The sequence below is a fragment of the Sinohyriopsis cumingii genome, unplaced genomic scaffold (assembly GCF_028554795.1).
Source record: "Sinohyriopsis cumingii isolate HCF-2022 unplaced genomic scaffold, ASM2855479v2 utg000160l, whole genome shotgun sequence".
Taxonomy (NCBI): Eukaryota; Metazoa; Mollusca; class Bivalvia; order Unionida; family Unionidae; genus Sinohyriopsis; species Sinohyriopsis cumingii.
Genome location: NW_028315873.1, coordinates 1,677,263 through 1,704,170, shown reverse-complemented (window position 1 = coordinate 1,704,170; position 26,908 = coordinate 1,677,263). Strand labels below are relative to the sequence as shown.

The 26,908-nt window shown below is 31.4% G+C and overlaps 1 protein-coding gene across 1 annotated transcript in view; it reads left to right on the top strand.

Moving 5' to 3' along the window:
- LOC149774630 (chymotrypsinogen B-like) overlaps positions 1-23,332 on the top strand; it is a 51,513-nt gene extending 28,181 nt beyond the window's left edge. The window contains exon 6 of the mRNA XM_089944957.1: positions 23,229-23,332. Coding sequence (XP_089801083.1) covers positions 23,229-23,332 — 104 coding nt within the window. The remainder of the gene's footprint in view (positions 1-23,228) is intronic.
- The last annotated feature ends 3,576 nt before the right edge of the window (positions 23,333-26,908 follow it).

Sequence of the window (26,908 nt, the reverse complement as noted above, 5' to 3'; positions counted from 1 at the left end):
ATTATATAGCCTGTCTAAGCCAGTCAGAACACCAATTGTTTATACCAGTGTATTATTTGGCGTCAAAAGGACGTTACGGGTATATTGGGTTCCGATTTCACCAACTACTACGATCAAGAATGCATAGTTATATAGATAACCAATGGCATAGGATATCTTTAAACCACAGCAATTTGTATCAAGTTATATCAGTTAATATCTGTTAAATTCGATGATTATTAAACCATATCTAATAATAATAGCTTATGTCATAAGGATGCAATGAGTCCTGGAGAGAATTGTATAAGTCATTCACAGAAAATTATTTCGCTACAGCTGAAATTTAAAACTGTCATCACTTCATCAATTTTTAAAGTATAGACAAGCCTCACTTCATCGTGATGTCTTAAATTATTAATATTGAAGCAATCACCCAGGAGATCTTACATAAGAATCATCAAAAGTTATATTTTAATATTATTGATTATATAATGGTACTGAGTATTTGCATAAACTAATGCTTCACTATATTATTGTGATTAAAAAGGCAAATAAATTAAGCGCTGCTATTATTATTATTATTTTCAGTAGTAGTAGGAATAGTAGTGGCATTATTTTACATGATGATTACGCTAAAGGCGTTGAACGTCCGATACATGAAGAAAAATACCACAAACAAATTTCTAAACTCTAATTTAATCTTATTGCGGATCAGACTGGTAGACAGTGCATCTAAGAGTACATGCGGCTCTTCGCATAATCAAATAGCATATTTTGAACTATGCCATAAGGACCTCATCTAATAGGGTATTTTTTAACTTTGCCATAAGGACATCGTCTAACAGTATATTTGCAACTATGCAGGATATCGTCATACAAGTAACATTGTTCAAGATTTGACAATATTGTCTCCAGAAATGGCACTTTTTTCGTATTATTTCTTTCAACAATTTTAAAGGGTATGAATGTTTTTTTTTTTGTCTATTTACATTAAAATATATTGGTAAAAATCAGATTAAAATATTTATATTAATGTTCATTGCATAGGAGTTTTGAATTTTCTTTATTAAATTATGAATGTCACTATTTATGCGCAAAACAAGATTGAATGTGACGTTAGCTGCTTACGAAATAACCACATGGCAAATGTTGTCGAATAGACATTCTAAAACCTTGATTGATCACGTTGCGTCATAATGGGGCATTGAATTATCATTATAGATTTTACGTCGACGCAAGTCATCCTTATCAACAAGCAATACACTCGCAATCCTTCCAGTATATAAATGCAGCCATGTGGAACGCATGCAACGTTACAAACTTAACAAATTAATGCAAATCACGAAAATGAAGGAAAAAAATCATTTTTCGTAATAAAACTAAATTCAGAAACTAATTGGGATTCAGGAGTTGAATTCAGCATATCACAGGTACTATGCAGCCTTATCGACTCACGATGGAGTATATTCATTATTTGTTCATAGTAACAACATTGTATTTTCATTATATGTTCAAAGGTCTTATCGTGGGCCATTTGCGAATGTTATCCTGTGTTTTGTAATTCTTGTCATTATAATATTATTATAAAGCATGTGCTATCTAATTATCATTCCTAAATCAAAGAAAATAGCATAGTAAGCAATATAAAATAATACTCACCTTGATGGAGGCATCCATAAGTACTTCAATAGTTAAATTTGTAACATATATATTGACGGCCATATCAAAATAATATATAGCTGTATACAAAGGTGATGTACCAAGGTTGTTTTTTCTTAAAAAATAAGGTAAATAATGCAGTAGAAAAAAACAAATTAATCATATCGAAATTTCCAAGACGCATCATTATTTACATTCATTAGAACTGGAGACAATTAACCACACACAATCATACGCACACATACACATGTAAATATAAATAAATAAATATATATATATATATATATATATATATATATATATATATATATATATATATATACATAAATATATACATGTGTGTATATATATATATATATATATATATATATATATATATATATATATATATATATATATATCTATATATATATATATGTGTGTGTGTGTGTGTGTGTGTGTGTGTGTGTGTGTGTGTAAAAAACTGACAACGAACAGTGCAAAGGTAGTATCTAGCTAGCCGAGCCTCTTAATGAGTCTTTGCCAAAGGCAAATAACAAATACAGGCAAGACAAACAAATAATACAATATTGTACCGTCCATTTTTGTACAGGAAGCCATTTAGAGGGTAGAGCACTTCTGGTTCCATGGGGCACAAAGTCTTCAAGATTTGGAGACGGAATTGCGACTGTTGCAGAGACAGTCGAAGTCGACAGGTGTATAGTCGCAGCAGAGAAAGTGGACTAGGAGGAAGAGTCTAGCGAATGAGAATGAATATGGAGAAGGGTCGGGGAGGACGTGGATAAGGAATTGGAACAAAATATGGTAGATTTAGGATGCAACAGTTGTATAGAAATACAAGGTCAAGTGGAATACATCTCACACTGCCAATCAAGTGACGCAATAGTCGTATTAAGGAGTCGAGTGGAAGAAGTCTAATTGGACATTTGAGTTATTTGACTATTAAATTGTTGTTAAACCGTTATTCATTGAGTGTCAACATTTTTAGTATATTTAACCATCTAACCGTCGTCATTGCTGACTACAGGCTCGGAGCTTTACATATATCGTTCACTGAATTTAACTTCCAACGAAATATAGCCTGGGTTGGACTTATATAATAGTTTAACTACAATATTGCAAGCACACCAACCCATACATATAGTTTGTAAGAGGTTTATATGAAAATTGGAGAGGTCAACATATAACACCAAGAAATGTGCTCAGGTGGCTTTTACAAATGCCATGACGTAAGGCAGATTGCTTTTATGTTCATACAATCATCGGATATGACACACCAGAACGCCAGAAGTTCCCGGAAGAGATGAATGCTTTACAAAGCTCACCGTTACGGATCAACGACATCTCAACTCTTTGTGAATCGTGTTTCTGGCTCGGCCATTGTCGGTTTGTGAGAAAGTCTCTCAGCAGCCTCTCGAGGGTTGGTCAATCTCTCCTGGGCTTTCCCGGTTTCTTCTCACACCATTTATACTGGCGGCCATGTATAGCACATCCAGGGCTGCATATGGCGTTAAACACTACAACAATAGCAACAACAACAAACAGAACGTAATATAGTAGTACACACTTGTGTTTGTTTGCGTGTGTATGTATGTATGTATGTATGAAAGTGTGTGATTGTGTGTGCTTGTGTGTGTGTGTGTGTTTGAGAGAGAGAGAGAGAGAGAGAGAGAGAGAGATAGACTTGAGACTCTCTCCTTCCAAATGTCACGTTGTTATAATAATCACATTCAAAATATTCCTCTCAAAACACAATCTAAATTTATGTTTTATTATAGGCTATGCAAATAGAGGTAACCTTTTATAGGCAAACGATGTGAAAAAAAATGTGTTCCATTTAAAATATTTTGAAGAATCAGAGCCGAAAATTTTATCTCCCTCTACCTGCTATATGTTTTACAATAATCTGTATAATATGTGTATGCTTGAAACATCTTAATATGTAAGTTTGCGATTATATCCCTTTATTTGTTGGTTCCTGTCACTATAAACTGTATAGTACGTGTTTGCTTACGCTATCATATATATGCATTTAATTTTTAATTCCCTTTTCAATATGTATTGTATTACTATAAACTTTATAATACGTGTTTGTTTAAAACATGTTAATCGATATGATTTACATTATCTCTTCTTTCCTGCTGTATTATATTACCATAATCGTTATAAGATGTGATTTCTTAGACATAATGATCTGGAAGATTACATTTATCTCCTTTTCCTGCTTTATTAAATGCTATGATGTGCTTTCTACCTCTTTGCTTAGAACATCTTAATCTAGAAATGTAATGTATCTCCCTTTTCTTATGTTAGCTTATTTCTATAAATTGTATAGAACGGGTTTTAATTGAACATCTTAATTAGTAAGAATACATTTATATCCCATTTCTTGCTATAACTTATTACTAAAAACTGTACAATATTTGTTTCCTTAGAACATCTTAATCGAGAAGGTTAATTTGATTTTCCGATCCTTGCTCTATTTTCTTCCTATAAACCGTAATGTAAGTGTTTGCTTAAGACATCTTGATATGTAAGTCTACAAGTATTTCCCTTTTCCTCTTGTATTTTCTAAATATAAACAGAAAAGTACGTCTTCGCTTAGAACATACGCTTAAATCAATCACTTTTTATAGCTGTAATTTATTGCTATAAAATATATTTTTAAGTATTTGTTTTTTCTGCTGTATTGTATACGTATATAATGTATAGTAAATGTATGCTTAGGATAACTTAACCATTAATATTTAGGTTAACTCCATATTCCAACTGAAGTTTATAAGTATAATCTGTATATTACTTGTTTGTTTAGAAAATCTTAATCTATAATATTTAAAGTATCTCCAAATGTCTCGAGTATCGTATTGTTATAGTCTGTATAGTATGTATTTTCTTAGATCATCTTATGCGACATGTTAAATTGTTTCTCCCTTTCGCTCCGTATGTTATTGATATAAACTGTGTATTACGTCTTTGCATAGAACGACTTTATATATATAAGATTCAGTTCCTTTCCCTTTCCATGATGTATGTTATTGATATAAAGTGTATAGTAAGTGTTTCCTTAGAACATGTTGACAAACACCATTACATATCTCTCCCATTTCCTGCTGTAACTTACTTCTATAGTCTGAATTGTACTTGTTTCCTTCGAACATATTAATTTATAATTTTAATTTAATTTCAATTTCCCTGCTGTATTCTATCGCTTTAAACTGAATAGCACGTGTTTGCTTCGACCATCGTATTATATGCGATTACACTTGTATCCATTTACTATAAACTGTATAGTACGTGTTTGTATAGAACATCTTACTCTATATAATTAAGTTTATGTCCCTTGTACTGATGTAGTTAGTTAATTAAGTGTATATTGTATGTGTTTGATTAGAACACCTTAATCTATATCTTACATTTTTCTCCCTTTTACTGCATTAGATTAATGCTCAAAACTGTATAGTACGTTTTTATATTGAATATATGAACCGATAAGATTTCATTTATCTCCCTTTTCCTACTGTGTCATATTACATAAAAATATGTGTTAATTTAGAACATCGTGTTCATGATGATTATGTAGGTTTCATTGTATGTGCCTTTCCCTGCTGTAGTTTATTCATAAAAATTGTATAGTACGTGATTCCTAAGATTCCTATTGTATTGCTATAAACTGAATGTGAAGTATTTGCATAGAATATCCTAATACGCAAGTTTAATTTTTTCACCATTTTCCTGCTGTATGTTAGCACCGTGACCTGAATATTACGCCTTTGCTTAGAACATCTTCATATATACGATTAAGTTTATCTCCTTTCCCATGCTGTAGTTTGTTACAATAAACTGTAAAATACGTGTTTCTAAGAAATTTAATGTATGAGTTTAATGAATCTCCCTTTTCCTGCTATATTTTAGAAATATAAACTGTATAGTACGTGTTTCCATATAACATCTTAATCTATCGGTGTTTTTATCTATTTCACTGCTACATTGTATTGTTAGAATATGCAATTTATCTCCCATTTCCTGCCGTGACTTATTAGTATAGACTGTATAGCACGTGCTTTTATAGAACATGTTAATCTCAAAGATTATCTTTATCTCCCTTTTGCTGATGAATCTTATTACTATATAGTGTTTAGTTACGTGCTAATTTATAACAGCACACTCTTTATGTTCAAATTTATCTCCCTTTTCATATTTTAAAAATAAATATATAAATTGTATAGTGCTTGTTTTATAAAACATCTTAATATATAAGATTTAGTTTGGCTTCCTTTTCCAAATGTAGGTTATAATTGTAAAATGTAAAGTACGTGTATGATTAGAAAATCTTAATCTATAATATTAAATGTATATTTCATGCTGTAACTTATTGCAATAAACTGTATAGTCAGTGAGTCATTAGAACAACTAGATATATAAGTTTAATATTATCTCCCTTTCCCTGCCGTAGTTTATGGCTTGTATCTGTATCGTACCTGTTTGTTTAGAACGTTTTAATATATACGAATAAATTTATCTTCCTTCCCAGGCTATAATGTATTGATTTAAATTGAATAGTAAGTGTTTTCTTAGAACATCATAATTAGTTAGTTTAATTTTGTCTCCCATTTCATGCTGCATTTTATGACCATAAACTGTATATTACATGTTTCCCTAGAACGTATTAATCTATATTTATAATGTTGTCTTCTTTTTCTTCAGTCAGCTTTTTACTGTACAATTTGTAATACGTGTTTTACATAAAATCCTAATCAATAAGATATGATGTATGTGCGTTTTCCTACTTATTTTGTTTGTATGATCTATATAGTACGTGCTTGCATAAAACATTTTACCTATAATATCGAGTGTATCTCCCATTTTCTGCTGCATCGTATTAAAAGAGTCTGTATGATTCGTGTTTTCTTCGACCATTTTAATCTACACTTTAATTTTTCTCTCCCTTTCCCTGTTGTATTTTTTGCTCTAAACTGTATATCACGTATTTGCATAGAACGACTTGATATATACGATTCATTTTATGTCCCTTCAAATTCGTTTCTGAATGAACTAAAACAGAATTTTCATGGACTGACACATTCCGCGTTGGTACAATGTTTCGGATTTAGGCTAGCTACAGTATATAACAGACGCAAAATAAGGTCCTTACAAATAACATACAAGTGACAAGTCATATGCTCTCTTCTTTATCTGGAGATAAGAATGCCAAAATAAAATATAATTACAGCTTTGCATCCTGAATTTCCTGAGAAAATAAAAGTATTTTCTTAATTCTGGAAATCCGAATTATACGAGCCATTCATAGGTTCTCAATCTGGATTACACATTTCGATGCAAAAACTCGTTCATATTTTCCCATACAAATGCAGTAACCTATAAATAAGTGTGTAAGTTTAATTGTATCTCCCTTTTCCTGCTGTATTTAATTGCCATAAACAGTATGGTAAGTGTTTGCATAGAACGTCTTAATATATAGGATTCAATGTATCTGCCTTTCATAACAGTAATGTACTGAAATAAATTATATAGTAAGTATTTACTTAGAAAATCTTAATCTATAATATCATATTTTCTCCCTTTTCCTGCTTTATCTTATTCACATAAACTGTACAGTTCGTATCGTGGCTTTAATACCTTGTTGAAAAAGATGGATCTGGCTTGGAAAGGAAATATCGGATCTTTCAGTAAATATTTGCTGTAAAATTTGTAAGTTAGCTTGCGGAAGAGCATTTGCTGTGGATAAACATGATTTCTTTCTCGTCACTCATAGTTTTGATAAAGACAATACTCTTATCTTACTGACTGAGATTACGGAAACGTTGTCGTAATTAATATCAGTGACATTATGAGTTTATGATTTTAATATGGATCGGGGAGATAGCAACATGAGAGGCGGTGTTGATGGTGGTGAATCATAACGAATGCGACATCATTACACACTAGAAATGTTGGCAGAAATAATATGAATGCGCTGAAAGAAATTTCATTAAACTGCCGTGAAACCATTGAGCACCATTTACATAATGGCGACCAATACACTTCCTCTATATTTATTACACACTTTCAAGATATTTAATGAACATAGCTTACTCTTCCGAGATATGGTGCTTCTTTTATACTCGTCCGGGATATACATACTATACGGATTACTCTTCCGATGTATCGGTACATCTATAATACTCTTCCTAGTTACCCAATATATATTGACTTCTCTTCTGAGATATACCGTATATCTGGAATGCTCTTACCAGAACATCGGTAATACTATTCTGAGTCATACAATACACATGGAAATATATAGAGTACAAAAATGGAAATGATATATGCCCATAGTGCGTAACACATTTACAAAAACTATAAGGCACGTCGTATAATGGTGTTACATGGGTTATATAAATGCCCAGTATCCAAAATATGATGATGATTATTGTTGTTATTATTATTATTATTATTATTATTATTATTATTATTATCATTGTTATCAAGCCAATGTGTGTATATGAATAAAGGGTTGAATACGGACTCTTACCTAATGACTACACTTCATGTAGATTGATAAAGTATTAGATGGTTCATTCTTTGTCGGGTTCACATGTTATGTATCCAAGTATTAACAAGTAATTTGAACAGAAAATTTCCAATTATATGACACTAGTTTTATGAATCAAAACATTGTAAGAAGAAAGGAAACGCTGTGTTTGTTTAAAGCTACTCTAAAACCTTTCTTCGCTCAAAATAAAGGAATCCGAATTTATTGTAGATAATTAGGAACCATTCATATCGATATGTGTTTTATCAACTGCTTATGATTCAGCCTAGAAAATCATTATCAAATTATATTAAAATAATACTAAACACATGAGTGTGCTAAATTTTGGTGTTTTTCTAGTATCAGTTGCTTTGCCATGTTCTGAGAAGTTTCTTCCAATAAAAGTACTTTTATTGAGAGAATAGAATGTGGCTTTATTAATATTCCTATCCATTGTGATAATTTGAAACCAGACTTAGTCGTTGTGTTTGTAGAAGCGGTGACTTCAAAGCCCAATAAGAATATTAATTTATGACTAGGTAAATATGAAGCAGGGGGCCTGTCTGTATCAAACAGTTTATCCAATTTAAGTTGTAATCACTGGTTCATGCACAGCTTGTGCAGTGACTAGGGCTGTAGCACAGACAGTTGGAGATAATGTTGTTAATCAGGAATGTTTTCATTTCGCTGACGCATTTATCGGTCCGACTCTTGATCATGTGCGGAGTATAAATCTAAGTGATCCTCTTTTTAGTACATTTTTAATAAGGTGATAAAAGATCGCTCACTGTGGAAGCAAATGGATATCCTGAGATATCCTGAGATTTCATATTTGCTTCACATGGATATTAACGACACTGAATACTCAAAATTACCAGCTTGCCATTTTCTGAATAATGGGATTATTTTGAGCAAATATAGGATATATGAGGTAACAGCTTGTTACGAATGGTCAATTAGACATCAACATGTTTACAAATGTCATAGCAACAAGAAATTTGTATTAGCTGCTCAATAGTATGTCATTAAATATTTAGCACAAGGTGTGAAATCATTTACACGATCAAAAACGGAAAACAATGTTACTGTGTATTTGTCTCATTGGCACATATATGAAAGGACAGGAAACCCCATTTGAAAGATACCTAAGGCTATATGCAACCTATTCCAGCATTTGATAACCATTTGTTAAAATGTGGTTTGACTGCATCGGTCCTTTGCCCGAAACCAAAATAAGATAAATAATACACGTTGACTATAATCTATTGGTCCGAAAGATTTCCAGAGGTTATTCCTTTGTGAGAATATTAAAATTAAATTATTGCCAATGATTTAAAAAAGTTTGGTTATAACAATTTTCGCTATTTCAAAATCTTACCAGTCTTGTCAATTTCATTTACTGAGATATTTAGCAAGCTATGCATGATTTAGTCATCCAACAGTTTAAATCCTCTTCCTATCATCCTCATGGCCAACCGGGTTGGGTAAGTTTACTTCAAATATTGGAAAAAATGATGCATTTCATATTGCATTGATGCAGGGAAATAATTTCCCGAATCTTTAGGATTTACTACATTTGAACCCGTGGAGTGACTGAATGTTCGTTGACATTTTTGAAGTTCTTAAAATAGAAACTTGTTTCAGCCCAAGATTCACAAATCAGTCGTCTTGACTATGTCGTAAATGAAGAAATGAAATGAATACAAAGGAAATGAATAATCTGCTCAGTGATATAGTTCTGTGTCTATACCTCAGGTTCCTCGTCGGACCATTTAGTATGGCCATTATCAAGTTATACAAATGTCAGTGGCTTAAATTACACAATTAACGCTCTGTCAGGATAAAATGACACAACTATGACAGATAAATATGTTAATGGAGTATATAGATATAGTATATCCTGTACATCATTTGGTGAACCTATCCCACAATTAAAGATTTAAGAGGTGCCGTAAAATCAGACCGTACCAACTTTGGTCTGACCAATGATCAGAACTCATAAGTATTGAACTATCAAGTCCAAAAACAAAACAAAGTAAAACGCAGTTGATAGTTACTTTGAGGTATGTTCATTTAGTGACTACTACATATATTTAACTCATCCTTAAACATTTACAAGGAATCACTGAACTAAGAATTTCCATAATCTACCAACATCAGGAATCACTATCATAAATCAGTACTTAAAAAATGTTAAAGAGGCACAATTTTATTAGGAAAGTAACTGTGCACTACAAATCTTATTTTCGATGCAAAACAACGCTAACTGATATGTGCAATCCGTTACGTTAGTCAAGTATTAACCATATAAAATCAAATATTTTCCATATATATTTATCTCTCTCTCTCTCTCTCTCTCTCTCTCTCTATATATATATATATATATATATATATATTTATATATATTTAAATATATATATATGTATATATATACATATATATGTATATATCTATATATGTATATATCTATCCATCTATCTATCTGTACATCTATCTATCTATCTATATATCTATATATGTACATATCTATTTATTTATCTATATATTTATCTATCTATGTATATATGTATCTATCTTTATATCTATATATGTATTTATCTATATATCTATGTATGAATCTATATATCTATCCATCTATATACCTATATATATATATATATATATATATATATATATATATATATATATATATATATATATATATATATATATATATATATATATATATTTATATACCTATCTATATATCTATATATAAAGATATCTATTTATATTTATCTATATATGTATCTATATAAATATATATATATATACATCTTTTATCTATCTATCAATCCATATATCCATCTATATATATATATATATATCCATCCATCTATCTATCTTTCTATCTATCTATATATCTATCTATCTCTCTATCTATCTATCTATACATCTATCTATCTTTCTATCCATCAATCTATATATATATATATATATATATATATATATATATATATATATATATATATATATATATATATATATGTCAATTTTATATTTCGTTTATTTTGAATTAACTAAATCTGGTTGGCGTATGATATTTCCGTATCTTTACCTGAAAATGAAATGAGTCGTTGTATGTGTGCGTTTGTGTGTATTTGCGTTTTAAGTAAGTGGTTTAGCTTTTAGGTGATATTGTACTTATGATCGTATTATATTTATGACTTCTTCACGCTAAAATGTAAAAAAAATCAAAGACATATGTATGTGTGTGATCGTGTTAAATACGTCAATTTTAAAATATAACATTTCATAGTTTATGTTTTTCAACATACGTAACAATATATATATATTCAATTTAAATGTAAAGCGTAATCTATACGTGTAGAAAACTGACAAGTAGGAAAAAGGTACAAATTCATACTGTTTCATCTACTAAACAAATAAATGCATATGAATGTTTTTAATCATATGGTTGATAACAAATCCCAAACGGCATCTGATATAATCACTACAAACTTCCCTGTGGCAACAGATTGATGGAAATGAAGATGGGCGACCGTTGGAACGATATTTAATAAGCTGTATCATACTAACAGCAAATGATTTACTAAAACAAAAAATGACACCATGACATGGCGCAAAATCCGTTATCATCCACCTAGATGGAGCGGTGAAATATCATGTGCACTACATATTTTCACACATGTGGTATCAATATACTAAAAACTGTTCATCCAGATTGAAACAGTATACTGACAAACTATTTGCACATATGATAATAAGTTATTAAAATATAGTAATACTTATAATAATATTAATGACAATATGCTAAAAATCAACTCAATCAGTCTATAACAGTTTACACAAAAAATATTCACGCAAATAGTAACGTTATATTATATGATTAATGTACAAGTTTATAAATTATGCTTAGTCTGCATCACAAACACTTACACTGAGAATGACATAGTTACCATAGTTACCATATACGCTTTTGAAACAAATATATGAGTTAATGCATTTATTTCTAAGTACGGGGTATGGATGGATGAATCGATCTTCTTGTTGTTTCTTCACTAGATTATTTTCGCCGTTGCTTCTTTTACAACGCATCATCGATCGGTCTAAAAATGCTCCATATTTTCATCTAACGGAATACAATTGTCAATTAAAAAAAACTTAATTTAACTTTTCTTGTGAAATTAAAGTTTTTAATTTGACAATGACAAATATGTGGACAGATTCAGTTCAGGGTGTCACATGAGATCTCACATATTTCCACTGAACTATATGGTGTAGTTTACAATAGTTATTGTACGATTTACTAATTGCATTGAAGATAGAACTTATACGAGAATCAGTAGCTTAGTGTAGAAATAATGCCTTCCGTTCACCCTGCACATATCTCTAAATTCTTATTTAGTACATTTTAATGGACAAATGTATCAATAGCATCAATATTACTGATAAGAGTTGAAACATACATTAGTATGACTAGATTGATACGTCACGTCACAAAAAGAAAGTGGAATTCTTACAAATGCGGTTTATTCCAGAGAAAAGCCTAACATTCTGAGCGATGTTTAAAACAAAGTGCATGCATGCTCCCCCGGAATAATGTATAACGTGCTAACAAATAATCATACATTAGTTCTTTGCAAAAGAGACAAATTATTTCAACCCGATGGCATCAGAAATTTACGCAAAAAACTCGAAATGTTCTGAGTTAATTACTTGCTTTTATCTATTTGTGTTAGGGTATAATCTCATTGATCCTCTTTTTACTACTTATTCTAGCGATTCTAATCAGAGCTATAGAACACGATTACTCATTGTGGAAGCAAAAGGAGATCCTGAGAGAACCTATTTGCTTCATATGGATATTAGCGACAATGAATTCACACAATTACTATCTTGTCATTTTGTGAAAAATGGGATCCTTCTGAGCAAATGGGAGACATAAGAGATACCTTCTGATGACGAATGGTCAATGAGCCATCAACATGTTTACCTAAGTCACAGCGACATTAAATTTGTATTATATGCTAACAAAACCACCTAGGCTGGTCATTAAGGCATCAATGCAGATTTAGCACAAAGTGTGAAATCATGTACATGGATCAAAAATGAAAGACAGTGTTTATGCGCATTTGCATCTTAACACACATGTGAATGGTCTGGATAACCCATTTAAAAGATACCTAAAGCTATATGCAACCAATTACAACATTTGATAACCATTTATGAAAATGTGGTTAGACCGTATCGGCTCATTGCCTGTAACCAAAATCAGATAACAAGTACACGTTGTATATAATCTGTTGTTCCGAAAGATTTCCAGAGGCTATACATTTGTGAGAATATTAAAACTGCAAATATTGTACATATTTATTTTTTTAAGTTGTTTTTAACAAATTTCTCTCTTTCTAAGCAGTATGATCATAGGTCTATTTCATATCCGGATATTCTTTGCAAGTTATGGATGATTTAGACAACCAACCGTTTAATTCTTCTTCCTATCAACCTCATTTTCAAGGGGGTTAGGTAACTGTACTTCAAATTTTGAAAATTTATCTTAAGTATAAGATATTGTCTTGATGCCGGGAAGAAGTGGAACGAGGTTGTTTCTTGCTGTTTCATGTTAGTGAATCAGTTCCAGGATCTTACTCAATTTCAACAAGTAATTTGACTTACTGTCCTTGACCTTTTTGAAGTTATTTAAATAGAAACGTGTTTCTGACTAAGTTTCAGAATTTAATATTATTGACTTTGTTGGAAATGAGGGATTTATATATGAATACAAAGAAAATGAGTTTTCGGCTGAGTCATATAATTTTGGCTCTCGTGTTCATACATCGGGTTAATCTTCATATTAAGTAGTATGATCCTTATAAAGTTAAACATTTAACACTCCTTCAGGCGAAACTAACACATCTTTTACATACAAATATGTTAATGGAGTATGAAGATAAAGGTAACACTTTTAATCCATCAATACATTTTGTGTACATATGCCACACGTAAAGATTTAGCGGTTGCGTGAAATCAGACCGTACTGATTATGGTCTAACCAATGCTCGGAACTCAGAAATATTGAACAATCTAGACCAGGATCTGTGGCAATCGAGACCACAAGAGGAGAGAGATCTAGTTATTAAGTGAAAATGATCTATTGTTTCCAGATGTTACAACACAAGCAAGTAGCATATATAATAATATTAATATTTCAGATTCTTCACTTGTGAAACAAAAGTATTTAGACGATCCATGACGTCATCGTTAAACATATCAGATGGAACGATCATTGGGAACCATTCAGAAATTCTAAGACCGACTCAGTGATGAAATATAACAATCAAATTAGCATGAATTTAATTCTGCAGCGTTGTGTCACATTGTTGGACATCTGTTTTAATACGCTCGCCTCAACTATAAGGGAGTTAAGGTCAAGGCTGAATAAAGTTGCATCTTAGGGTATTTTATAAGTGGGGTTTACCTGAGTAATAGTTATTGATTTATTCATTATTAGTTCTAGCTGACTCACTTAATTGCGTTCTGTTTATTTATGGAAGTATTTTACCTGTTTACAGTTATAAGTTTTTCAAAAATTAGAGGATTAAGAAACGTTTTTCTGTGAATTCTTTTAATGGCATATTTTCCAAAGGTAACATACCTGATTTTGAAACAAATCTATGAGCTATTGCATGTATAGCAGTATACGGGGAATGGTTGGATGGATGAATCCATCTTTTGTTGTTTCTTTAAAATGATAATTTTCACCGTTGATTCTTTTCCAAAGCATAATCAATCGGTGTACAAATATTTATATTATCATCTAACTGAATACAATGGTCAATTTAAAAAGAAGTTATTTAGCTTTTCTTTTGAACTTAAAGTTTGAAATTTGACAATGTCGAATCTGGGGACAGACCCAGTTCACGGTATCACATGAGCTGTCTCATATTTCCACTGAACAATACGGTGCAATTTACAGTAGTTCTTGTACGATTTGCTAATTGCATTAAGTAGTAAAAATGTTCGAGAATCATTACATAAGTGCAGAAATTAAGAACTTTGCTTCACCCTGCACAAAACCCTTAATTCTTATTTAGCAGATTTTCATGGACATTTTAATCAATATCATCATTAATTCGGATACGAGCTGAGATAGACACTAGGATGACCAGATGTAATTCTAACAAATGAAATTTGTTTTACCAGGAAAATATGACATTATTGGCGATGTTTAAAATACAATTAATGCATCGTTAGCTGTGATAATGTATAACGTGTTAACAAATAGTCATACTTTAGTTCTATATAGCTGAGACAAATTAATACAAGCAGATGTTATAAGAAATTTGCAAAAATCCTTGAAATATTTAGAGTTTATTAAAAGTTTTTCTATAAGTATTTGTTTTTCTTAAAGGTTACCGGCCACCTATATTGTACAAACGTGTGATAGTATTATATTTGTAAACAAAACGCATTGGATATGCATGCAGACCATACAAATGATTAATTAGACTTAAGACTTTGCTTTACAAAATGAAAAAATATATATATTCGTCAATCTCCGTAAACAATCAGTAGTTTCCGTGTACCAAAACCGGATATGACGTACATTTATCCCTTCTATTAAACCTAGCAATTCAAATGCTTAATTTGCCCACGTGAATGTCTATGTGATATAGCGTACGATCGAGCTTTTGAACAGCAAATATGGTGCACAATTGTGTACGGATGTAACCAAAAGATTGATGATGGAAAAAATCGTTCTTTTTTTTCTCGAAAAAACATCTTTGCCGCAACAATTCTATATAATATTTGGGATCGAATAGGGGAGGGAGGGAAAAATTGTATTATTTATGCCGGATTATAGTGAATATGGTCTAAAGACAATTAGGCCCAACTCGAAATACAATTCGGCTAAACTTAACAACTGTTTGTACGTTCTTCTTCTTCAACACAAAGGTAGATGCTATGTAAAAGAGGTTTTAGGGAGAAAAAACTAAATTTAAATACACTTTTTGATATTCGTAGAAAGAAAATAATTATAGTTCGTAATATAACTATTTATGAGAGAAGACAACAACTGACATATCGTGCTTGTTCTAATTATAATATTTATATACATTGTTTTGCTAACAAATATATGCATCTACACAACGACAATCACAAGTCTTCCGGTCAAATTATCATTAATCATTTATAAAATAAAAATCCGTGACAGATAACATTCTACATAATATGTATACATTTTCCAATGGTAGTGTAGATTGGATATTTTAACAAATATACTTAATTTTAGGCTTCACGTTTTGACACAGCTGCACACAATACATACTAAATTACACATGAGAGATAAGAGAGAATAGTGTTGAGCATTTTGTCAGTATTTAATTGCTGCAATATGAAGCTCTTACCAGTCAATTGTATTGTTTGTTTTTATTTTTCAAGTTGTGTCAGTGCTTGCGCTCGTAAATTCAAAGCTTGTCATTACTGGTCAATATCGTCAATACTATTTGCTCCATTATTCCGTACAAATTAGAAAGGAAATACTTTTGCGTTTAATTTGTGCCCGTCCCCCCCCCCACACACACAAGCAAACATACTCACTGTACAAAATACATTGTCCTCAATGAAAGAAAACTGAAAGAAATAACCTTGCATTGTTTTCATATATTCCTTCTTTTTTCATCATGCGCAAATTATTTTAAAAGAATATATATCCAAGAAATCCGTAACTGTAGTGGATGCCAGCTTTCGTATTCATCCTGGAGTGTGAATCGCTTATGTCAAATAACAAAATCGCAATTGATAGGAAATTATCACCCGATTGCTTGAAGGCACGTGCCATTTACGCATGATAAGTTACGTATTGCACCCTGACCCAGATTGTATTGTATCAAGGTTAACTAGAAGTCGGTATCTCGAAAATAAAAAAAATAAAGAATCATTATTTTAAAATACATTCTATGCGAGTGCAAATGTTAATCGTTTTGCTAGCATGGGTTACAAAAGTATTATTAAAGCAAATTATTATTGTGGATATTATTTGCCCTTCAACCATCAATTATGAATGCATATGGCAAACATATAGAAGCCTGGGTGATAAACACAACGGCATGAAACAATAAACTCAATTTTTAAACTTAGAGGCAGGATATCAAATAGATAGATTATTTTATTACAATGCAATCCAGCCGCGAAAAATGTTGACTTTGACATCTTTTTAGAGTGCCGATTTTGTATTCTGAAGTCGGCAGACTAAATGGAAGTCAAGTTTGGTTCCTTTGGATTCTTTAAGTGTGACGATTTCTTTCATCTTTTTTTAATAAAGTCTGCCTACACAGGAAAGCCAGCATTGAGTTTTTTACCTGTATTAACGGGAATTTTCAAAATAAATTGACATTGATATAGATTCCTTGAAGATGAAGATATTTTTTTGCAAACGAGTCTGATATTGAAGATTGTTCTTTGGTGTTCCTTCTTGTTCAGAAACTTTCCTGCTCTTCAGCAATAATCTTCTCTGCTTAAAGCTTTTGTGTGTTGGGAATTATTTTCAGCATGCGATTGATCAAACGGATGATTCTGCAATTTTGGCAAAGCTGTAGGGTTCTTTGTTTTGGTGAGCACTATGAATAAGGATTGAGTCCTTGTCTTGGACCATTCTCCTGTCAGCCAAATATTGTTGCAGATTGCTGTTTGGAATGTGACTATCTCATTTCCTCATGCTTCAAACTAGTTCTGCTAGTATGTTTTCAATGCCGGTTGACATTCCTTCTTTAGTGACCTAAATGCAACTTAAAATTTTTCACGAAGAATTGGGTTGGCATCAATTAATTCTGTCTGAGGGCAATTTACTACTGCGGGATCTCCTTTGGTCTTATGATTGCACAGTTCTGAACAGTATTATGTCCATCGAATCAAGTTCTATATGTGGGCCATTTTTTCCGACTTGTCTTGGATGTTGGTAGTTTACCCTTATTAATGGGTTGTGAGATATTTTAATAGTTGATATGCCATTTTGTCTTCACGTCTACTCAGATTTCAATTCTGCAGCATTGCCTATATATGCCGGATTCCCTTGCCATGTTGATGCTTGTCCTGATCATGTTGTTTATCTCTCTGTACTTTATAGCTCTTTACTGATCTCTGTTTCCTTTTAGTTCAATCGTTTTCTTTTGTCGCATAGTTCAAAGAGAAATGCTGTTTCCCAATCTTTCTTTCTTCGACGATATTTGCCCATGATCTTGCTAGCTGTGCCAGTCACAACTATGTTGAATGTGGTTGTTAAGGACTCTCAGTCGGTATCTTGGCTGCCAAGAGTTATCATAGTTGCAAATTTACATCCTAACTTAGCTTGGAAGGCTACAACGAATTTTGGATCTTTCAGTCGTTCAAGTAAAACTCGGATTGTTTGTTGGTTAAGAATGTTGACCGTATTCAGGTGGAGGCGAAATGTTGTCATTAATACGTCAAGGTCACTTCCAATATTTGCTCATGGAAAGTGTCGTGTTAAGGCGAGAAAAAGTCAACTGCAGAATTGTTTTATCTCCAAAATGTAATCAATCTGATTGTGACGTTTTCTCAGCGAACTTCGCCGAGATCAATAATGTTCCAGTTGTTCCTCTCCAATTAATGTCTAAGTTATTTCAACTTTCTCACAGCCTTCAGTGTTATAACGTTTCATGTACCCATGATAATGTTGTCTCTATCACGGATCTTGGTAGTGGATACACCAGTAACATACTTGTCACCTCCGTCATGGTGTGCAGTGGAAGGCGCGGTCACTATTGACCCGAGCTGCGACCGATCCGGTATGGAAGAAACGTTAATTGTCTTCATGTGGTATGTCAAGGGCACGACACAACCTGGGAGATGAACAAAAATCTGATCCACTGATATAAAGAGGAACGCCCTGGCCCTGATCACACGATCGTTTAGCTCATCTTGAATCCATTTGTCTGCAAGTTGACTTCATTGACTAAGTCAAAGTGCAGATGAGGAAACGCCTAATCACTACGAGGAACAAGCCAAAGTGGAGCAGGCTGTCACAAAGGCGGCGCCATATGAAACAACGTTGTTTGGGAGACTGCGTGGTGAGGACGTTTCCCCTACTTGTAAATAAATAAACAGCACCAGGAACACCCTCCCGGCGAACACTGTCTCGCAAAAAATGGTGGACAAACCATGAAATTCTAGATTTAATATAGCTGGCCATGTTAGTTGTGATGCTTTTATATTACGCCAAATGCTAAAACTAAGGCTGTGACCCACATAAAGAGAAACATGACGAAAGAAAAAAAAATTAAATATCTTGCGATCACTTAAATAAGACACAGAAGTATCACCCTTGAACAGTGTCTCAGAAAATGATAAACGTCACACATATATTGCGCTTGTACTGAAATCTATATTTATTGAAAATAGACCATGATGTTACGTTGTCCTGCTGCTGTCGTATTATGTTCATACAAAACACTTAGGCACGCTTACTAAAGCATAATAATTCACGATGTTTATGCAAAAAGAAAGCTTTTTTATATTTGCTTGTTTCACTGTACAATATTTGGTTGTAACTACTTATAATATGAGTGTGTAAAGTAATAGGTGTGTACATTTCATTTGTGTTATCATTGTTTCGTATAATCTACATCTAGAAACCTAGTAAACCTCTTACAAACACATTAAAGGAAATTATATATATATATATATATATATATATATATATATATATATATATATATATATATATTGTGTGTGTGTATGTGTGTCCAGCATGAATGTGCTAAAGCAATACTATTAATTTATATACACTTTGTTTCCCATTCAGTTAGATTTTGTGTAAAATTTGTATAATTTTAAAGGAGATAGTCCTCATTAAGTACAAAACCTTTTACGCTACTTTCTCCATAATACATGCATTAAAGTATACTTCACGCCAAACTATTAACTATATATATATGTTATGATATATATCCATAATACATGCAATAAATTAAACTTCACGCCAAACTATTAACTGTATATATGTTTTGATATATTTCCATTATACATGCATTAAATTATACTTCACGCCAAACTATTGATTATATATATATATATATGTTGTGATATATTTCCATAATACATGCATTAAATTATACTGCACGCAAACTATTAATTATATATATGTTTTGATACATTTCCATCATACATGCATTAAATTATACTTCACACCAAACTATTAACTATATATATGTTGTGATATATTTCCATAATACATGCATTAAATTATGCTTCAAATCCAAACTATTAACAATATATATCTTGTGATATATTTCCATAATATATGCATTAAATTATACTTCACGCCAAACTATTAACTATATAATGTTGTGATATATTTCCATAATACATGCATTAAATTAAACTTCACGCCAAACTATTAACTGTATATGTGTTTTGATATATTTCCATTATACATGAATCAAATTATACTTCACGCCAAACTATTGACTATATATATATATATATATAAATGTTGTGATATATTTCCATAATACATGCATTAAATTATACTTCACGCAAACTATTAACTATATATATGTTTTGATATATTTCCATAATACATGCATTCAATTATACTTCACGCCAAACTATTAACTATACATATGTTGTGATATATTTCCATAATACATGCATTAAATTATACTTCACAGCTAAACTATTAGCAATATATATCTTGTGATATATTTCCATAATACATGCATTAAAGTATACTTCACGCCAAACTATTAACTATATCATGTTGTGATATATTTCCATGATACATGCATTAAATTATACTTCATGCTAAACTATTAACTATAGATATGTTGTGATATATATTCCATAATAAATGCATTAAATTATACTTCACGCCAAACTATTAGAAATATATATGTTGGGAAATATTTCCATAATACATGCATTAACTTATACTTCACGCCAAACTATTAACTATATATATATATATATATATTTATATATATATATATATATATATATATATATATATATATATATATATATATATATATATATATATATATATGTTGTTATATATTTCCATAATACATGCATTGAATTATACTTCACACCAAACTATGAGCTATATATATGTTGTGATATACTTCCATAATACATGCATTGAATTATCCTTCACGCCAAACTATTAACTATATATATGTTGTGATTAAGGGACTGTATGATCCATGTAGAATAACTATATTAAACCAGAGCTGCTCTTTTCAACGCCATAACTCAAAAGAACATAATTCATTATTATATAAACTAAATTGTCATTCAAAATTACGCGTTACCTATAAATCAGAGATTGAAATGAACATATAAATTTTCTCTCTTGTCTTACCTCTGTTACCTGTAAACACATTAGGATCAGACGATCGTAAAAACATCACTCATGCTAAATAAAAGTATGACAACAAAGATAAAAAAACAAGCAGAAGATTGATACATTGTTAAATATATGTAATCTGTATGCAACATTTCTAGCTTCTACATGCATGACATCAAGTCAACAAATAGTCACTTCCCTAGACTGTATTATTTTGCGCTATTCAGAATGTAACAAATATTAACTTTCCTATATATATTCCTCTATATTTGTATATTAAAATATTATCAAATGTAAGAATACTGCATCGACTTTATTTAATTTGGGATGAGGCAGTTCCATTAGAAGTTTCATTTAAAAAAATCAGGGTATATTGGCGAAGAAAGTCAAGCAAGTTGTTTATTATTCTGTTCTAGAAACATTAATTATATTGTTTATATAGTCAGCAGGCTTAACCAACAAAGTAACTAAATATTAGAGTACACACCAATATTCAGATGAACGAATCTAGCGGGTGGTACAGGGTATTCAGTGACAAAGTAAAACTAAATAAATCGCTGAAAGCCATTAGGTTGGGTCGAAATGTAAGAATCCTTATTTTCAGTAACTGGTTTATCACCATGACTGATTTTTCTTAGACTCAAATTATACACACCCCATAACACACATCTAAAACAGTGGAAATTAAATTTAGTTTTGCAGTATCAACGGTTTCTCATCAAAATGAGGTTTCATATTATAAGGAAACCCCGAATAAATAAAATATTAATTTATCAACGATTCTCAAATTATCTGAAACATACGTGACATCTACTATCATACCCTAATGCAAGTCTATGTTTTACTGTTTCATAAAGACTATGTGATATATAATTAAAAACGTAGGCATAACATTTGAAATCATTTGACCCTAAGATTAAATACAAAATACCTAGTAAATATATTTAAAAAATCCATTTCAGAATTCGAAATTGATGTTTATCATTATGATTATTATGAATATAATTATAAATATTTTTAAGTTCAAATGGCGTGTGTGGCTATATATATGATAAACTGTAAATTTAAAATCAAAGCATTATTTTCAAAATAAGTAGGTTTCAGTGATCTATGCTGACACGATTTTTTTCAAGGAAGTGCGAGTGATGGAAGATATTTTGAAAAAGAGAAAAGTATGTTTGTCTTGGCAAGCTTTCGTTACGAACGTGAAATAAAATATGATGTTTATGACAATGATTATTGAGATATTGCTGATCTAAACAAGAGGCGAAAGTGGTTTCAAGTCTTCAATTTTTGTAACCTTTAACCGACCTATACATCGGTTATATTTTAGGACGGGAGGGTTAGCGACTGTACATTCTTGCTTGCAATTTAGCAAGGGATTCATATTAGCAATATAAAGCTGCATTTTGTGAAGAAATGTTTAGTACCGTAGGCTTTTTGTCGGGTAGGGTTAGGTTTACTCCAGAACCTGTCTTTTGTTCTGTAATTATTGTGAACATAATGTAATCTGTATAACTTACCGTATAAAAGGTCATAACGTTTTATCGTATATGCTCGTGTCATGCATATTACATAGTGATATATGTATTTTCAGTTGACCAGAGTGACCCGAGTGACCGGAGCGATGCCAAATGTTGGAGTGATCGGAGTCGTTTTGGTATCTGCTGTAAGCCTATTAATTGACAGTAGCAGCTGTGAAGCTGGACCATAGCAGCCGTGGAGGTGAGGAAGATTTTGCTGGTCTAGGAGCAGGTGATCGCGAGTTGCTGGCCGAGATTGGTGGGCGCTGACTACTTGATTGACTATCAGTAATACTGACGGCTTGATTGGCCACTGTGACTGGTACCCGGGTGTGTTGGTGACGGAGTGTGTAACACCATGTATGTCAATTTTTAGCTGTGGGACAATTTTGGGGCTTTCTAAAACGCGGTGTGTGTTTTGGGACTGTTAAGATAATTTGCATATCTGTCCCATTTGTATACACTAATTCACTATTTGACTGAATACATTTTACTATATGAGAAAAATATAGCATTTGGTTTACTATTTGAGTACAACACATCAATCGTTACGTAGTGATATCGCTGTGAATCATGCATCTCTTGTAGCTGTACTGTGCAATGTCATTTATTTGTATTTTCTTTATTAAGTCCGTGCGTTTTATGTTTGCTTATCAAATATGTGGATCATATTCACCCAGATATTAATCGTACTTGATTGATCATTCAAGTCTTTCGTTATAAACATTAGAATTGTATGACCATCAAAATAGTTATGTTGTAAGACCGATATCCAACCCGGTTATCATGTTGCAACAACTACAAGACAGTTTATATTAATAAGATAGAGAGAGATACTGTTAAACTTTAAGATTAATATGTTCTCTGCAAACACCTGCTATAGAGTTTATACGAATAAGATACAGTACGAAAAGGGAGATAAATGTAATATTATAGATAAAGATGTTTATACAGGTTATGGTAATAGGATACATTAGGATATGGGAGTTAATTTTAAACTGATAGATTCATAAGTTCTAATCAAACACTATACATTTTATAGAAATAAAATACACTAGGATAAGGGAGTTAATATTCAAGTTATACTAATAATGTACAGCAAGAAAATCGAGACAAATTTATTATTATAGTTTGATATATTATAATGAAGCAAGTACACTACAATTTGTAGTAATACAATACAGAATGAATAGGAAAATACATTTCGTGTTATAGTTCACGATGTTCTAAGCAAGCACATACTATCCACTATAGCAGGGAAAGGGAGATATAATTAGTCTTATATATTTAGATGTTCATAGCAAACAGGTAATATACAGTTTATAATAATACGACAGAAATGGAAAAGGGTGCTAAATTGAACCGTATATATCAAGATATTTTAAACAAACACGTAACATACACTTTTTATTTTATTTTTTAAACTAGAGCAGGAGAAGGGATATACATTTAATTTAATAGAAAGTGATGTTCTAAATGAACACGTACTATGCAATTTATAGCAATAAGATACAAAGGAAAAGCGAGATAATATTATTATTATTGATTAGTATGTTTTAAACGAACATTTACTGTACAGCTTATAGAAGTACAATGCATCGGGGAAAGGGAGATACATTTACGAGTACTGTATATATTAAGAAGTTCCAACCACACATGTATAATACAGTTTATAGCAATAAATTACAGCAGCCAAAGCAAGATAACATTAAATATCTATTAAGATGTTCTACGGAAATACGTACTATATAATTTTTAGTAATACAATACAGTAGGAAATGGGATATATATGTAATATGATGCAGATAATCTACAAAAGCTTGTACTATTTACTTTATAATGATAAGCTAATGCAATAAAAGGCAGATAACTTTAACAATATCGAGTACGATGTTCGAAGCAAACAAGGTGAATATAATTTATTTTAATAAGATGAAGAAGGACAATGGTATACAATAAAATAGACATATACGGATGTTCTAATACATACGTTTCATTTTATCTTCCTGTTGATGTTCTAATATTTTGATCTAAACTGTACTGTGCGTGTTTGCTTAAAATATCTTAATTTATAATATTATATTTATCTCCCTTATCTTGCTCTATCTGATTACAATAATCTGATAGTATACATTAAGAAGTTACATGCAATCAAGTGCCATACAGTTTACATTAATATAATACAGCAGGAAATGTGAGATTAAATGAATCTGATTGATTACAGAAGTATATAAAAGCACGTACTCTACAGTGTATAGCAATAAGCAAACCAAGGGCAACAGAGATGCAATTAAAGAAACATTAAAGTATGTTCTAAGCAAACACGTATAATTCAGTCTATTTTATCAAAATACAGCAGGAAAATGGATATAAAATTAACATTAAGAATTAGGATGCTCTCAGCAAACACTAAATATATACTTCATAGGAACAGAATACAGCAGGGAATGGGAGATAAATCTAGTCGTACATATTAAAAAGCTATAACCAATCGCGTACATAACCGTTTATAGTAATAATAAATAGCAGATATAGAGAGATAAGTGTAAATGTACAGATTAAGATGTTATAAGCAAACACGTGCTATACAGTTTATGGAAATAAGATACAGCAGGGAAATGGAGATAAATTTAAATTAAAGCAAACACTTTCGTTATAGATTTTAGAAATAAGATACGAAAAGAAAGGGGAGATAAATTTAATAGTATAGATTTTTAAATTTCATGCATTTCCGTATTATCCAGATTATGATACTTATATAGCAGGAAGAGGGAGATGAATTAAACGTATAGAATAATGCGTTCTAAACCAATGCCTACTATATAGCTTATAGTTATTTTTTTGAGCATACACGAGAAACACAATGACCACGCACAATCAGTAAGAAAAAAACTTGATCAATGATCACCCAAACAAAACTTGGCAACAGCAGTGTATTACAATGCCAAGTCTAAACGTTCAACCATTATGCAACCGGGAGATGCAAGCAAATTTCCTCAGACGACAGGGACTTAATTTTCAATAACTAAATATTTTAATCTTATACAAATGTAACCGTCATAAAATATGTATGCAATGAAAATTACTAAAAGAACACTATGAGAAATTGAAGGGCCACACTAATGGTTTCCTTAACTAAGGAAATGGATATTACGATCAAAATATGTCCAAAATAAACTCTAAATAAAGTACAGAAGCAGCTTAAACATAACATTACGGTATAAACTACTGTCTTCTTTTATTACCTCTTGATCCGGACTATGCAATGTTGCTCTACCAACAAAACTAATCTAGGTTTGTGATGCTCCGTAGTTTCCGCGAGTGTACACCAGTTCGCTGGCTTCATTCATAAGGTTTAAATTCGTTACAGTTGGAGGTTAGCTAGACAATTGTGTTTCATATTGGAGAATTTTGAAAATTGTTGGAAACGCACGAGTGGGCTGGAGATTAGAAACATGTGTACACATGACAATTATTTAAAACCAAGCACTTATATTTTATAAAATTAACATCAACGGAAAATAGGATATTGAACATTAATCCAAATTCTATTGATAAACCACATTTTGGTAAGTTACATCTCCTCCACATGGGTGAATTGTACTGGACCTATAATGCAATTGCTTAGTGAGCTATACACCGCACTGGGAATCATATCACAATTAGTATTTCCTGTTCAATATCCACAAATGTATTACCAGTCTATCGTTAGGACATTTATTCTACCACTGTTTCCTTGTGCTACAAGTGTTAGATTTTGGCATTATTGGTGTGGATTTAAAGGTAATTGTTTATTCGTTAGATTGTGAGCATTGTGTTTGGTTGTCTGTGTCTATTTCACCGACA